Consider the following 17921-nt stretch of genomic DNA (forward strand, 5'->3'; position numbering starts at 1 on the left):
TGAACAGCGGCTGCAGACATGCATTATAATCACCATATAAGAAAAGAAGGACAAAACGTTTTCTTAATCGTTAAACACAATGTTCTTGTGAGGGTGGTGGTTTGCGAAGGATCTCTTTCAGTTCGGCATTGTAAAGAGTCGCACACTGAAAGAGTGTGTTGTGTTGTATGCTAATGTGGCTGAATGTCATCTCTGCTCTCACAGAACGCTTTTGTTTCTCTGAGCTGGAATGAGGACGAGTGTGGAGCTCACGGGGGAGTTTGAGGTTTTCAGCTCCAAACATCCTGAAATACTCGACATAGAGTTCACTTTAATTTTGCCCAATAGGAAGATTTTAGGTTTTAATGTGCACATTTTCTTTTTAATCACTTTTTGCACTAAAAAATAATTTTCAATAGAACAAATATTAATATATAAATGCTCTAAAAACAACCCAAGTTGGGTTGAAAATGGACAAACCCAGTTTTAACCCAGCATTTTTTTTTTGAGTGAACCATTCTCAGAACTTTGACTTACATTCTGGCAACGTTGTCTCAAAATCATTCCTCCAGTAACGTTAATAAAACGTTCATTCAAAGTTATCTGGTCTTTAATAATGTTCTCAAGATGTTAACACAACATCGTTCATGGAACGTTTTTCTGAAACATTTTAGTTTGAATGTTTTTTAAACGTTACTACATGGTTCAGAGAACATTAAAACCACGTTCATAGTACTTGCAAAATGATAAAAACAACGTTCTGATCTCTATAATAATCTCTAACGTTCGCATAACAAATAAAAAACGTTTTTAAAAGTTTAAAAGACTGGACATTTTTTCATAACTTAGCAAAACGTTCGTAGAACATATCTTTGTCAGGGAACTCATACATCTGCAAGTTTAATTACAGAAGAAATTGACTATGTGTCTTAAAAGTTTTAGCTTGTTTAAACTGCTTAAAATATAATATATCAAGTAAAAAAACATAACAGTTAGCTACAAGTAAAAAATAATTAGACAAGAACGAACACATGCGTTTGTATGAAATTAAACGCTTCTGTCAGAAATGAACACAATGAAAATATCAACTGATTTTATTCGAGCCTCATCCTAAATACTTTAAATTCGGAATCGAACTGTTTTCGAACAAAAGTCAAGTCTGAAACTTGTCACAGTAAACAGTTGAAACTCTACTGTCAATCACGGTCACGAGTCTAGTTACGTCTGACTGATTATAACCGCCGGTGATCTCCGGTGTCTCTATAGTAACTGATGGACGCGCAGAGCGCGCGACCGGACCGTTACCTGCTGCGCGCCTCGTGATTCTCCATCTCCATCATGTCAGATCAGCCCTCATCTCCTCCAGCCGGACAGAAACCCGCCCTCCGGGCCCCTGGATCCTCTCAGAGCCGCTTCCAAGTGGACCCGGTGGCGGAGGCAGCAGCGGCGGCGGCTGCGGCGGCAGCGGGTGTCGCTCCCCCGGGATCGCGCTCCTCCACCGGCGAGGAGTCCAAGGGCAGGTTCCGGGTGGTGAACTTCCTAAGCCCGTCTGACGCCGCACCTGACGCCGGTGTGAACGGAGACACGGTGAGAAGCGAGGCGAGTCTGCATTCATCCACCGGAGGTCTCAGTCATTTCTCGGACACGCACTCCAGCACTTATTACCTGCGGACTTTCGGTCACAACACCATCGACGCGGTGCCGAACATCGACTTCTACCGGCAGACAGAAGCTCCGCTCGGGGAGAAGCTCCTGCGACCGTCGCTGTCGGAACTACACGATGAGCTGGACAAGGTCTGTGCTTCTCTTCAGCTCTCACACACTTTCTTTATGGTTTACTTTATACAGTGTGGCTTTTATTTATTGCTCGAGTTATGTTGGGGCATGTTGTCACACTACAGTGAATATTATCAGGGTGGGTTTATTTAACAAAATCAATTCTGTCTAAACACAAAACAGAAAAAAATGGGGTAATTTGTCAGAATATGAACTTAATATCTTTGTTTGAAATAGGAATACACTCTAATAATGCTGAGTTAAAACAACCCAAGTTGGGTTAATACAAACCCAGTGGTTGGGTTGTTTTAAGCGATTGGGTTAAATGTTTGCCTAACATGCTGGGTAGTTTTATTTAACCCAACTATTGTTTAAAAATTACTATATGTCTGGCTTAAAATTAAAATTAAAATTAAGACACAAAATTACTAGAGGCAACAATAATAATCAAAAGGTGAACATTTATTAATAAGCAATTTAATACATGTTTATTATTATTATTTATTAAACATATTAATAAATGTTCATTTCAAACCTATTTTGGGTTCATTTTAAGCCAGCCATATAGTCATTTTTAAACAATATTTAAGTTAAATAAAACTACCCAGCAGGTTGGGTTAAAACAACCCAATCGCTGGGTTTGTCCATTTTTAACCCAACTTGGGTTATTTTTAACTTACAAAAATATCAAATCATCATTTTTGCCTGCAGAAGTCCAATTCAAAATGAGTGACTGAGTGTTTGAAACTGACATATAAAACTACTGGAGAACTTTTATAACTCAAAATATGATAGTTACTGAACTCTATGATTTCTGCAGTTTATTGTTTTTAAAGACATGCAGTATGAATGTGGTATTAAAAACTTTCATCAGATCATATTTAGATGTGTTATAGCAGTATGACTGATGTGTCGACCCTCAGCTGATTCTTCTGTATGTTTCTCCTGACTTGTGTGACATCAGACAACACACGCACACACACACACACACACACACATACTCTTGTGCTCAGACAATAGTCTCTCTCACACACCCACCCCGTACGGCGCCATGATCACCCGCTGCAGCTCTGGGTCGCGTCACAATGTCAGCGTGTGACCCGCACGTCTCTGTCAAAGACCCAGTGTCCCGAACATCACTGAACACACAGGTTACACACTTCTGTGAAAGGATGTTTGTCAATCAGTAAAACAGCTCAACTCACCAAACTGAAAACTTACATTTAGACTCTGACTTAAAGATGAGACTCTACAGGCAAACCATTGTGTTCTCATGCACCGGTCAGTTTTGAGCTCTATTTTGCTTCTTCATTCAGACTAGTGGAAAGAAAACATCCAAAATATACTTTTAATGCGTTTGTAGATTTCAATCTTTAAAGGCGGTGAGTTTGAGTCAGAAATCACTTTACACACACCAAACTTTACAGTTTTATTCATTTCTATACTCTGAAGATTTGTTCATATATCAATCGCCTAATTTACATTAGGGAGCTAAACCATATAGTGCTTTGTAAGTAATTAGCAAGATTTTAAAATCTATTCGATGTTTAACAGGAAGCCAATGCAGTGTTGACAGAACTGGGCTAATATGGTCATACTTCCTGGTTCTAGTAAGAACTCTAGCTGCTGCATTTTGTACGAGCTGTAGTTTATTTATCAGGCGAGCAGAACAACCACCCAGTAGAGCGTTACAGTAATCTAGCCTTGAAGTCATGAACGCATGAACTAACTGTTCTGCATTTTTCATTGAGAGCATATGTCGTAGTTTAGATATATTTTTAAGATGGAAGAATGCGGTTTTACAGATGCTAGTAACATGGCCTTCAAATGAAAGATTGGTATCAAAGAGCACACCCAGGTTCCTAAGAGACGACGAAGACTTAACAGAGCAGCCATCAAGTGTTAGACAATATTCTAGGTTATTACGTGAAGAAGTTTTTGGTCCAATAATTAGAATCTCTGTTTTTTCTGAATTTAGTAGTAGGAAATTACTGGTCATCCAATTTTTTATATCAGCTATGCATTCCGTTAATTTTGTGAATTGGTAAGTTTCGTCAGGGCGCGAAGAAATATAGAGCTGAGTATCATCAGCGTAACAGTGAAAACTAACGCCATGCTTCCTAATGATATCTCCCAAGGGTAGCATGTACAGAGTGAACAGCAACGGTCCTAGTACTGAGCCTTGCGGTACTCCATATTGAACTTGTGATCGATATGACATCTCTTCGTTTACTACTACAAACTGATAACGGTCAGATAAGTATGATTTGAACCATGACAATGCAATTTTACTAATGCCAACATAATTTTCAAGTCTATTCAAAAGAATATTGTGATCGATAGTGTCAAATGCAGCACTAAGATCCAGTAACACTAATAGAGAGATACAACCACGATCTGATGATAAGAGCAAATCATTAGTAACTCTAATGAGAGCAGTCTCAGTAATATGGTACGCTCTAAATCCTGACTGGAAATCCTCACAGATACTATTTCTTTCTAAAAAGGAGCTGTGATGATACTGCCTTTTCTAGTATTTTTGACAGAAAAGGAAGATTTGAGATCGGCCTGTAATTGACTAATTCTCTAGGATCAAGTTGTGTTTTTTTAATAAGAGGTTTAATAATAGCCAGCTTAAAAGTTTTCAGTACGTATCCTAGTGATAAAGATGAATTAATGATATTAAGAAGAGGATCTATGACCTCTGGAGCTTAGTCAGTATAGGGTCTAACATACATGTTGTTGATTTTGATGATTTAACGAGTTTAGACAATTCTTCTTCTCCTAAAGCAGTGAATGAATTGAATTTTTCCTCAGGGACACTACATTGCACTGTCTGACGTGATACTGTAGTAGACGGCTGCATGGTTATAATTTTCTCTCTAATATTATCAATCTTGTAAGTAAAGAAGTTCATAAAGTCATTACTGCTGTGCTGTTTGGAAACATCAGAAGTTGAAGCTTTATTTCTCGTTAATTTAGCCACTGTATCAAATCAATACCTAAGGTTGTGTTTGTTTTCTTCTAAGAGCGTTGAAAAATAAGCAGCAGTTTTTAAAGCCTTTCTGTGTGCAAAATTGCTTTCTTTCCACGAAATGCAAAAAACCTCTAGTTTTGTTTTCCTCCAGCTGCGCTCCATTTTTCTGGCTGCTCTCTTAAGGGCCCGAGTGTGCTCGTTGTACCACGGCATTGGGCTATTTTCTTTAATCTTCTTCAAGTGCAAAGGAGCAACTGAGTCTAATGTGCTGGAAAAGAGAGAGTCAATAGTTTTTATTGCAACATCAAGATTAACAAGTTAATGGATGGAAACAATCAAGACATTATAATGATCAGATGAAAATCTGAAAGTTTTGATTGATGTTGCTCCATATCTTATCTGCAAGTTCTTAACTACTCCACAAAGGCACTTTCTATAATAAAGAAAAAGTTATATAATTCTCTTCTTGTGTCTTTTTAGATAAAGCTGTTCTAAATGAACAAATGTAAAGGTTTAACCTGAAGCCATATGAGATATGAGGTTTTTGTACTGAGAGCTTTAATGTATTGCAAAACATGATGTTCTTCCTCAGTGTTTCTGTCTTGTTTTCCAGCATAAATATCTAAACATTCTTAAATCATGAGACATTTACAATGACTTCAGATATTAAGTCTTGTTTAATGAAAAATGAATCAAAATGAAGTGAGTTTGTGCTTAAAACAAGAACAAATATCTGCCAATGGAGTCAGAAAAATAACCTTGTTTTCCCTTTGAATTAAGTAGATTTTTCTGACCTCACTGGCAGATATTTGTTTTCTGGTTTGTAGGAGCCGTTTGAGGAGGGATTTCCCATTGGAGGAGAGGAGCTCACGTCCGCTGAGATCATCACACTGAAGGAAGCGTCCGACTCCAAGGGTGGCACAGTGAAGTTCGGATGGGTCAAAGGAGTCCTGGTCAGTCTGACGAGCACAAGCGTTTCACAGACGTAATGATCAATCGTTCGTGCTGATGATCGTTCGTTATGATTGTGTCCAGATACGATGCATGCTGAACATCTGGGGAGTGATGCTGTTCATCAGGATGTCGTGGATTGTGGGTCAAGCTGGCATCGGTACGCTAACTAAACTAACCTGGACTGGTTTTCAGTGTCTTCTGGTCATAGATTGTGAATGTCTGGTTGTTTTCAGCTCTGTCCTGCGCCATCGTTCTCATGGCGATTGTGGTAACAACCATCACTGGACTGTCAACATCAGCGATCGCCACCAACGGCTTTGTGCGCGGAGGTGAGCGCAGTAATATATTACAATTAAAATTATAATAGTAACTGTAATTATAACCGAAAGGTACACTACAGTTCAAGAGTCTCTTCTGCTCACCAAGGCTGCATTTATTTGATCAAAAATACAGTAAAAATTGTAAAATATTATTGTAATTTTAAAGAACCATTTTCTATGTGAATATATAGTGTAATTTATGTCTGTAGGCGGGGCGTATTACCTGATCTCCAGGAGTTTGGGTCCAGAGTTCGGAGGATCCATCGGTCTGATTTTTGCCTTTGCCAATGCCGTCGCTGTGGCCATGTATGTCGTGGGATTCGCAGAAACTGTCGTTGAACTTCTGGATGTGAGTATGAACACAAAGGCCTAGGATGATGATGATGATGAAGATGATCAGATGTACATGCCTTCTCTGAGGGTGACAGACTGACATATATCAGAGCGTCTATACTCTGATCCATTCTTATAAAGTTTGATGATGTAAACCGTGTGTTTGTCAGAGTATAGACGCTCTGATGACTGATGAGATGAATGACATCAGGATCGTGGGAACGCTCACAGTCATTTTACTGCTGGGAATCTCCATTGCTGGAATGGAGTGGGAGGCGAAGGTCAGTATTTTCCTACATTTACAGAATTCTGCTGTTTATTTCTTCAGATGTTGTAGTTATTATTCTCCTGATGTATTGATTATCTTTGACAGGCCCAGATCGTGTTGTTGGTGATTCTTGTGGCGGCAATTTGCAACTACTTCATTGGATCCTTCATCCCTGTGGAGTCAAAGGAACCCAAAGGTTTCTTTGGTTATAAAGGTGGGACGTCTCTATTATTTTATATGAATCAAGATGGTGTTGATGATGATTCTTCATTCTCAAAGCTTTGTCATTTCTGTGTTTGTCCGTCTCAAAGCTGCCATAATGATGGAGAACATGGGTCCAGACTTTAGAGATGATGAAACCTTCTTCTCGGTCTTTGCCATCTTCTTCCCAGCCGCCACAGGAATCCTGGCAGGGGCCAATATATCCGGAGACCTGGCGGTGAGGGGTATTCACGCTCAACAAGTGATGCAACGAAAATCTTTTGCCGAAACCAAAATTAAAGTTTTCTTTTAGCCAAAAAAATGTAATCAAATTTATTTAACAGTCAAAACTGAGTTGTGCAAACATTTAAATTGCACATTAGCTTGTTTCTGCCATGAAATAAAAAAATAAAAAAGGTAATTGCGACGTTTTTTCTCAGAATTCTGACTTTATATCTCGCAATTCTGACTTTATATCTCACAATCCTGACTTTATATCTCGCAATTCTGACTTTATATCTCGCAATTCTGACTTTATATCTCGCAATCCTGACTTTATATCTCGCAATCCTGACTTTATATCTCACAATTCTGACTTTATATCTCACAATCCTGACTTTACAACTCGCAATTCTGACTTTATAAAGATAAAAAGTCTCAATTACATTTTTTATTTTTTTATTCATTGGCAGAAACAAGCTTCTCTACATTAGGCAGTTTTTATATCAAATTTTTAATAACAGAATTATGTTTCACTCCAATTTGTTGGTAAATAAACATTTAAATGGTTGCTGTCATAAAAACTTCTTATCATGATGGATTTATTCAAACACATTAAATACCGAAGTAAAAATATAATGAATATTTTTCTAACTGACTATCGAATTTATGTTCATTGAAATTTCTGAGGTTAATGTGACGTTACGTGACTCAAGCTGTTTTACTGACATCTTTCTGTGGTTGAAACACCAATTGATCAATTACAAAATTACCAAAACAATTTCCGAAAATTTACGAAATTTCAGTGCATCACTCCTCTCAAGGGTTATATTTGAGATTCTGTGGATTTTTGTCACATTTCATAAGAGTTGATATTAGTAACATCTGCTTCGACCCGTCTCTCTAGGATCCACAGTCAGCGATTCCCAAAGGAACTCTCCTGGCGATCCTCATCACTGGAGTGGTTTACATCGCCGTCGCCATCTCAAACGGTATTGGAGTGTGTTCTTCCTCTGACTGTGGTCTCGAGCCACAGATCAGAGATGATGTTGTGCGTTTGCTGTACTTTCAGGCTCTTGTATCGTGCGAGACGCCACAGGTGATGATAACGACACCATCGCTGGCTCGCTGGAGAACTGCACTGACGCGTCCTGCACACTCGGATATGACTTCTCCATCTGCAGAGAGGGCGGCTGCAAGTACGGACTTCAGAACGACTTCCAGGTGTGTGTGACACCAACCACAGCGATGAGATGTGCTTATAGTTATCATAATTATATTGGAATGCATACACTTCCAGTCAAAAGCTTGGATCATGTGACACTGAAGACTGGAGTAATGATGCTGAAAATTCAGCTTTGATCACAGGAATAAATTACACTTCACTATATATTCACATAGAAAACAGCTGATTTACATTGTAAAAATATTTCACATTTTTACTGTATTCTTGCTCAAATAAACACAGCATTGCTGAGCTCTCTGTGATGAATGTGATGGTGATGATGGTTCTGTCAGGTCATGAGTTTGGTGTCTGGCTTCGGGCCGCTCATTACGGCTGGAATCTTCTCTGCAACCCTCTCGTCGGCGCTGGCGTCTCTGGTCAGCGCTCCCAAAGTCTTCCAGGTCAGATCTTCAGCTCTTTCTCTATATTTACAACACCTTACAACAGATAAATGATGGACAGCCCAAAAAGCCAATCAAAACGACATTTTGTGCAAACACAATTCTTTTAACTATAGTAAAAAGTGTATATCAGTGTTTCCTATGATCTTATAGGGTGATTGTGTTCTTCGTGATATAGCTGTGTGATCTGACGCAGGTGTTGTATGTGTGTGGTTCTGCAGGCGTTGTGTAAGGATCGAATCTACCCCGGATTACACGTGTTTGCCAAAGGATACGGAAAGAACAAAGAGCCTCTGCGCGCTTACGTCCTCACCTTCCTCATCGGTCTGGCCTTCATCCTGATCGGTAAATCACACTCCACTGAACTCTTATATGTTAATCACAGCGGCTGTGTCTAAAACCACATGTGTTGGTGTTTCAGCGGAGTTAAACATCATCGCTCCCATCATTTCCAACTTCTTCTTGGCTTCTTACGCGTTGATAAATTTCTCTGTTTTCCACGCGTCTCTGGCGAACTCTCCAGGCAAGTGTCATTTGCTCTGAAGTCAGTGTGCAAAACATCATTGATGAAGTTGATCATGCTGATTCCATCTGGACAGGGTGGCGTCCGAGTTTCAAATACTACAATAAGTGGGTGTCTCTGGCCGGAGCCGTGCTGTGCTGCGTCGTGATGTTCGTGATCAACTGGTGGGCGGCTCTGGTCACCAACGGCATCGTCCTGGCGCTCTACATATACGTCAGCTATAAGAAACCAGGTCAGATCTGCTTTCACTTCAGATCTGTGATTATGTGCCATCTTGTAGAGCATGCGCTTGCAACACCAAGGTCATGGGTTCGATTTCCAGGGAATGCATGAACCGATTAAATATATAGGTTAAATGCAATGTGTGTCACTTTGATAAAAGCATCTGCCAAATGCATAAACATAAATGTTAACTAGTGTGAAGCCTTATTATAATGTGTTAAAATCAAGAGTGTCAGAGGTTAAATGCGTCTTTCTGCTGCAGATGTGAACTGGGGTTCGTCGACACAAGCTCTGATGTACAATAAAGCCCTGACACACAGTCTGCATCTCACAGGAGTCGAGGATCACATCAAGAACTTCAGGTGATGCACCTGTTCATACAGACACTGCATGTGTGACTCTAGAGACTGAACATGTGATGTTTCCCACAGGCCTCAGTGTCTCATAATGTCTGGATTTCCAAACTCACGCCCTGCGCTGATGTATCTGGTGCACGCCTTCACCAAAAGTGTGGGCTTGATGGTCTGCGGCCACGTGCGCACGGTACGTCACTTCAATACTTCATCTTTTCTTCAATATCACACTGCAAATAATGATGTTCTTCCTTTGTGTTTATGTCTTGTTGTCCAGCAAAAAATATCTAAACATTCTTAAATTATTAGAATGTTATTTTATTAGGGGTTCAAGTGCTGAAACTCTATTGTAATTGTTACATTTTCCAAGGATCAGCATTCTCCCCTAAAAGTGCTCGTTCAGACCAAACTGTAAGTCGTAGAGACTTGAAATTTTGAGGGCTGGTAGTACCAAGGCTCGCCCCGATCTGCCTGACGGGGGCGCTACAGCGGTCAAAAGTATGAAATGGCTCATAACTCCTGAACCGTTATGCGTACGCTCAAGTTTCGTTGGAATCCTTGGCTCAAGATGGACAAAATGGATGCCTCGGATTCACTCGTCATTCAGACGAAATTTTCGGGTATTTTGGATTTTTTGGAAAACCTACTTTTGTGAACTAGTCCTAGGTTTTTATCCTGATCGGAACCAAACCAGTGCAGCGAGATTCTCCGGAGTCTAATTGTCAATAATTATCAAAAAAAGATGAAATTTCGATTCACGGTCCCTAAGGGGCACCAAAACTTTCGAAGTGGGCGGAGCCACTTTTACTAAAATGGCTATAACTCGTGAACGGAATTAAATATTTTCACCAAATTTGGCACACTTGTGTAAGAGCTCATTCTGTGGTTGCATGAAAAATGACACGGTGACTGGCCACTTGGTGGCGCTATAACAGGGAAAAAAACATGAAAACGGCTATAACTACTTCACCGTTAGTCCAATTGACTTGAAAATTGGCATGCAGTGTCTTCATCTGAGGAGCCATGAGTGTCTATAAGGACGTTGATGCATCTCAAAAAACATGGCCGCAATCGGCCAGTGAAATTTGAGCAGCTATCAGACAAGGTTAACGGAATGAAACTCTCTGGGCCTGTTTGACTCACGTCCCTAGAGGCCTGTGAGAAATTTGAAAGGAATCGGCCACACGGGGGGGCGCATTCGCGTTTTTGACGTGCTTAAAGGATTGTGTATCACGTGATTTTTCGCACACGCCCACGACATTCATACCACATGGTAGAACTCCTCATTTGGAGCAACTTTGCCTCTAGGACCGCTGTCCATCGAATCGTTCGTTAAATATTGGAGATTATTTCAAAAAACAACTTTGGTGAACAAGTCCTAGGTTTTTGGCTCAGCCTCGATAACTGTTAAAAAGCTTTAAAAACCAAATATGTCTTATGATAAATCGGCTGTAAATTGTCTTTTCCATCTATGATCGAGATGGTTACAGGCTTGCTAAATAAAACAATACCTTTTTACGCATGTGCTTAAAGGTCTTAAAGCGCTTGAACCCTGATAATTGCTGCTCGCAGCTATGTTTTGAAGTGTATTTTCTGTTCCTATCGGTCCAAGTGTTCATGTCCTGTTTAGTTTATGTTTTACTTTGTTTCTATAGTTACCCTTGTTTGTTGCCACAGTGATTGATTACCCTCACCTGTTCCTAGTTATCCTCTGGTTATCTGTTTTTGGTCTGTTCTGTTTTTGCCTGCGTTTCCCTGTGCTTGATTTACCTCTATGTTTGTTAATAAATGTATAAGATAGAAAAAAACTTCTTTTGAAGTGTTCTGCCACTTTTGTCTGGGAAGGAGTGTGATTGTGAGCCCTAAATGAGGAGCACCGGAGGGTTAAAAGTGTTTAGATACTTGTACTAAAAAATATGACAAAAAATACTGTGTAAGAACATCAGTTTTTTTGCAGTTCCTACAACCAAAACTGCACTTGTTCTCTCATTTTCCTGCAGGGATACCGACGGCCGAACTATAAGGAGATGATGAACGAGCAGGTCCGTTATCAGCGCTGGCTCCTGAAGGCACGAATCAAAGCCTTCTATGCTCCTGTGTTTGCTGATGATCTCAGACAAGGAGCGCAGTATCTCCTACAGGTCAGAACACACGAGGAAAATAGATTATGTAACTTTTTATAAAATAAAAAAATTATTTTTGCAATGTGTAAAAATTATTTTTCGAAATTGTAAATAAAAGTTTATTGGAGTATATTGTCTTCTTATATGTATATTAGAAAATACAATTTCAATTTTTCTGCTTCACATTTAATTCTTCTAATTGCTGTTTTCTTTGTGAAATTTACTAGCAATTTCAGAGTGACAATTGCTTCTACACAAATTTTTGTTCTGTGTACGAGTGAAAGTCACTTATTTCAGCGCAATGTTGTTGTGATTCACAGACCGCCGGTTTGGGTCGCCTGAAACCAAACACACTAGTATTCGGCTTTAAGAACAACTGGAGGGACGGTGAGATGAAGGACGTGGAAACCTACATCAACACCATCCAGTGAGTCTGACCGTCTGACGCTCTTCATGTCTTTAATCTGATAACTCTCACTGACAATTTTATTGCCTTGACAGTTTACATGTTATGAACTGAAATCTTCATGTGTGTTTCAGCGATGCGTTTGACCTGCAGTACGGGGTGGTTCTCCTGAGACTGAAGGAAGGTCTCGACATCTCTCACATACAAGGTGGAGTTTCCAGTTACTGAAGTGTACACTTCATCAGTCTCTTCATCAGTGATTTTAACACCATCGGTCTTTCTTCAGATGAATTTCTGTCCTCGCAGGAGAAAACACCTGGAATGAAGGATCTCTTGGTGTCCATCAACATCAAAGACTTTGACAGCGATTCCTCGAAACCATCATCTATAGCAACCAGCTGTCAAAGCAGCCCGCTCATCTTCAGAGGTCAGAAAATCACGTTTAATGTTTCAGAATGTTCAGAGAACATTCAAAAGTAACGTTCCCATAATGTTTGAAGAATAATCACATGGAATGTTCCCTTAATGTTCAGACACTAAGAAGCTTCCGCTGCCGCTCAGTCCTGCGGACGAGAAACTTCTGGCCGCCAGTCAGCAGTTCCAGAAGAAGCAGAGCAAAGGGACGATTGATGTCTGGTGGCTGTTTGATGATGGAGGTAAAGCGATATTTCAATTTCAATGTGGTTCTGTTTTTCATTATATCCTGTGAGAGTTTGTTGCTTTAATAAATGACACCATGATTGATTTATGTTGTAGGCTTGACTCTTCTGATACCGTATTTGCTCACCAACAAAAAGAAATGGCGCAACTGCAAGATCCGTGTGTTCATTGGAGGAAAGATAAACCGGATCGACCACGACCGCAGAGCGTGAGTATTACACTCATTTCTACACATGCTGGATGTATTTTGCTCCTTTTGCTTAGTTTTGTAAAGAAATCCATTTGTAGACAGTTTATATTTGTCTGCAAAATTAGTTTCAATAATTTAATCAAAAGCCTTTAGAGCTGAAGGTCTTTAGAAACAAATTCAGTCCAAAATTTTGACTGGTAGTTTAACAAATTAAACAGTTTAGAAATGGAGATAATCAATGCACTTGTAACTGGTAACCCTAACCCCTTACTTTGAAGTGCTGAAACTCTATTGTAATTGTTAAAATTTCCAAGGATCAGCATTCTCCCCTAAAAGTGCTCGTTCAGACCAAACCGTAAATTGTAGAGATGTGAAACTTTGAGGGCTGGTAGTACTCACACCGTCTACAACGTCACCAAGGCTCGCCCCGATCGGCCTGACGGGGGCGCTACAGCGGTCAAAAGTACGAAATGGCTCATAACTCCTGAATCGTTAGGCGTACGCTCAAGTTTCATTGGAATCCTTAACTCCAGACGGACAAGACGCATCCCTCGGATTCACTCGTCATTCTGGTGAAATTTTCGGGTATTTTGGATTTTTTGAAAAACCTACTTCTGCGAACTAGTCCTAGGTTTTTGACCTGATTGGAACCAAACCAGTGCAGCGAGATTCTCTGGACTCAATAGTTAAAAAAAAAAAAGTCAATAGTTGTCAATAGTTATCAAAAAAAAGTTGAAATTCCGATTCGTGGTCTCTAAGGGGTGCCAAAACGTTTGAAGTGGGCGGAGCCACATTTACTAAAATGGCTATAACTCGTGAACAGAATGAGATATTTTTACCAAACTCGGCACACCTATGTAAGAACTTATTCTGTGGTCGTGTGATAATGGACGTGGCAACTGGCCACTTGGTGGCGCTATAACAGGGGAAAAAAAAACATGAAAATGGCTATAACTACTTCACTGTTAGTCCGATCGACTTTAAAATAGGCATGCAGTGTCTTTGTCCGAGGTGCCATGATTGTCTATAAGGACGTTGACGTATCTCGAAAAACATGTCCGCCATCGGCCAATGAAGTTTGAGCAGCTATCAGACAAGGTTAACAGAGGCGGATCGGAATGAAACTCGCTGGGCCTGTGAGAAATTTGAAAGAAATCGGCCACCGGGGGGAGCATTTGCGTTTTTGACGTGCGTAAAGGATCGTGTATGGCGTGATTTTTCGCATGTGCCCACAACATTTGTACCACATGGTAGAACTCCTCCTTCTGAGCAACTTTGCCTCTCGGACCGCCGCTGTCCATCGAATCGTTTGTTAAATATTGGAGATTATTTCAAAAACCAACTTTGGCAAACTAGTCCTAGGTTTTTGGCTCAGCCTAGATAACTGTTAAAAAGCTTTAAAAACCAAATATTTCCTATGGTGAATTGCCTGTATTTGCTGTAAATGGTCTTTTCCATCTATGATCGAGATGGTTACAGGCTTGCTAAATAAAACATTAAATCTTTTTACGCATGTGCTTAAAGGCCTTAAAGAGCTTGAACCCCGTTGCTGCTCGCAGCTATTTTTAACTTTATTTTTCTAAACACATTGGCAGATATTTGATCTTATTCAAACTCACTTCATTTTTAAGTCATTTGTTTCTCCAGTAAATGTATCTTCATTTAAAAATTGTTTATATATTTCTGCTGGAAAACAAGACAGAAATATTGAGTAAAAACAATATTGCAATGTATACATTTAGTGAAAACTACTAAAGCTTTTGCTCTGGCACAGAATGGCGGCGTTGCTCAGTAAGTTCAGGATTGATTTCTCTGACATCACTGTTCTTGGAGACATCAACATCAAGCCAAAGAAACACAAGTAAGTTTAGATCAATTGATGAATAATGAGCATGTTTTGCACCGGTATCCTTCAGAAACAGCAGCTGTTTGATTCTGTGCTCAGTAAGCAGGTGTTTCAGGAGATGATTGAACCGTACAGACTGAGGGAAGATGACATGGAGCAGGAAGCTGCTGAGAAACTGAAGGCTGAAGAGCCCTGGAGGATCACAGATAATGAGCTGGAGCTCTACAGGGCCAAGGTCAGCTTACCATCACATACTCTTCAGGATGTGTCGTGCTCTTATAGTGCTTTGATATGGAGTGTCACGTGTGTCATCTAACAGTGGAAAGACATATAACTAACCAGCCATATTTCACTGCACAGATCTTATTCAGAACCTGCTCCATATCCTTGGGTGTTCCAGGTCAAAAATGACCCGCCTACAAAATCTCTCACTATGCTATGCTATCACCAAATATTGGATTCGATCTTTTTATCAGCTTGTTTTTATTTCAATTAGCACAGGTTTTGTGTTTACTTTTGGATCTGATTGATCGTAGGCCTCATTGATCTGAGCTCCTCAGTGTTTTTGAGGTGAATAAGCTTGAGTCAATGTTTATCACTCAGAAGCTGACGTGCATGAGCTCAGATCAATTTCTATTTCTGCAATTCTCCGGCTGGAACAACAACATACAAAGAATGACAATGATAATCTCAGCTACTGATTATGTGCATCTGCTGTGAGTTTGAATATCATTTTGCGTGACCTTTATAGCCGTACTGAAAGCAACAATGGACAATTCACCTCAGATCTTCAAGATAAACGAAAGGAAGCACAAATGTTCAAACTGTGAACAAACAAGTGTATTCTATGACAAAGATTGTTTTAGTGATTCAGTATGTATTTTTAATGTTAAAATGGTGTAATATTCATGAATTTAATTACTTTCCATTTGGTTGCGAGTGCAGTGCGCTTGCAGAGAGACTCCGCCCACACACTCTTCTGATTGGCTGTGATTTTGGATCAATTTGGTTGCGAGTGCAGTGCGATTGCAGAGACTCTGCCCACATTCTCTTCTGATTGGCTGATGTTTGATTGAATTGGTTGCGAGTGTAGTGCGCCTGCAGAGAGACTCCGCCCACATGCTCTTCTGATTGGCTGTGATTTTGGATTGATTTGGTTGCGAGTGCAGTGCGCCTGCAGAGACTCCGCCCACACTCTCTTCTGATTGGCTAATATTTGATTGATTTGGTTGTGAGTGTAGTGCGTTTGCAGAGAGACTCCGCCCACACTCTCTTCTGATTGGCTGTGATTTTTTTTTTTTTTTATTGATTTTGTCGCACTTGTAGTCGTGTCGTGTCTGGTCTGGACAGACAACTGCTTGTCACTGGACTTGCGTCAGGTTAGGACATGGTGTTAAGAGAAAATATTGGAACTTATTATATTTCATGTAGATTTGTTCTATTAACAGTTCATGAATGTCTCCATTCTTCCATCAATGCAGACGGAACATCACGTATAAAATACACTGTTCTCACTCTTCTTTCATGTAGTCGAATCGCCAAATCAGACTGAATGAGCTTCTGAAGGAACACTCCAGCACCGCCAACCTCATCGTCATGTAAGTACCGATCATGCATTTAACACATAAATCACTTCATTTAAATATATATGTGCCTTTATGAAGCACACCGATGACCTGACTCTGTTTTTGGCTGATGATTTGATTCATCTGGTTTCACAGAACCATGCCGCTGGCCAGAAAGGGGACAGTGTCCAGCGCTCTTTACATGTCCTGGCTGGACACGTTATCTAAAGATCTGCCGCCGATACTTCTTGTCCGAGGAAACCATCAGAGTGTTCTGACCTTCTACTCCTGAAGAGACACTGTTACAATCAGTATATTTGTATATTGACCACATTTGTTCACTGTTGCCAAATCTACTTACATTTAATTTGTTGAGTTGGACTAACCATGCTACAGAAATGTTCAAATTTATTTGTAAATATTTTTAATGTAATGACACTCAGCAGATAAAATGATGCTTGCAATGCATTTGATCTCCATTTTTACATTAACACATAAAATTAAAAGCCCTTCATTTTAATTGATCCAGAACATTTTTCATTGCCAAGCCTGAGATGAAATTCTCTCCTCCTTCAGTCAAACTCGCTCTGAACAGAGGCCGTACTGCTTCAGACGTATCTTCATATCTTCAGACGGCGTCTGTTCTCAGTGAACTCTAAGAACTATTTGGCAGCATCGAAGAACTAACGGACACTTAATAATTCTCATAATCATGGAGAAAGTCACGACTTTAAATGCAAATGTAAAAACACTGTTCTAAACAGGAGGAATATTGAAAGATGCAATGCATTAAATAAATGGCCTTGATTTTAACTATATAATTTGTGTTTTTTCATGCATTATTGTGTGTGTGTGTGTGTGTGTGTGTGTGTAAACTTTCAGATATGTTTTGTAGATAATGATAACTTTGGCTAACATTAACACAAATGTTATTTATACGTCATTCATGGAACTTTTTTCTGAAACATTCTAGTTGGACATTCATGTAAGGTTTTTTTTAACCCTCTGGTGCTTCTCAGTCATTTTTTACTTTATTTTTTTACTTCATCAGAATGGTATGAAACTTGGTAAAGGTTTTGGCACTTGCTATGTGAACACAAAAAAATAGTGGATATGATTCGAAAAGGTTAAATGGTCCTGAAAAAAATAGTCACACTTGTCAAAAATGACCACAGTGGAAATGAATGGGAGAATATTTCATCTAGTGGAAGCGTTCAGTACTGCAGCCAAACAAAATCTTACTAAAAGCTCATTTTTTGAGATATCAAACTCAAATTTGGAACACAACTAGTTTAGATTTATGGCTTTGATTTTCTTGCTGTTTTAGAGTAAAAGGTGTTTTTTTTTAAAATATATATATATTTCATATATATCTTGAAA

At 39.6% G+C, this 17921-nt stretch overlaps 1 protein-coding gene across 1 annotated transcript; it reads left to right on the top strand.

Moving 5' to 3' along the window:
* The first annotated feature begins 61 nt into the window (after window positions 1-61).
* Window positions 62-17354, top strand: LOC127517368 (solute carrier family 12 member 2-like). Its single transcript, XM_051902856.1, has 26 exons — window positions 62-1773; window positions 5560-5685; window positions 5768-5843; window positions 5920-6015; window positions 6216-6355; window positions 6510-6620; window positions 6713-6821; window positions 6919-7046; window positions 7935-8019; window positions 8100-8251; window positions 8546-8653; window positions 8875-8998; window positions 9075-9176; window positions 9253-9408; window positions 9661-9760; window positions 9830-9941; window positions 11752-11892; window positions 12195-12301; window positions 12415-12488; window positions 12567-12707; window positions 12814-12936; window positions 13037-13148; window positions 14905-14991; window positions 15076-15211; window positions 16507-16574; window positions 16698-17354. The coding sequence occupies exons 1-26, from the start codon at window positions 1318-1320 to the stop codon at window positions 16831-16833; spliced, it is 3306 nt and encodes a 1101-aa protein (XP_051758816.1). The 5' UTR covers window positions 62-1317; the 3' UTR covers window positions 16834-17354.
* The last annotated feature ends 567 nt before the right edge of the window (window positions 17355-17921 follow it).

This window comes from Ctenopharyngodon idella, chromosome 8 (assembly GCF_019924925.1).
Source record: "Ctenopharyngodon idella isolate HZGC_01 chromosome 8, HZGC01, whole genome shotgun sequence".
NCBI classification, from domain to species: Eukaryota; Metazoa; Chordata; class Actinopteri; order Cypriniformes; family Xenocyprididae; genus Ctenopharyngodon; species Ctenopharyngodon idella.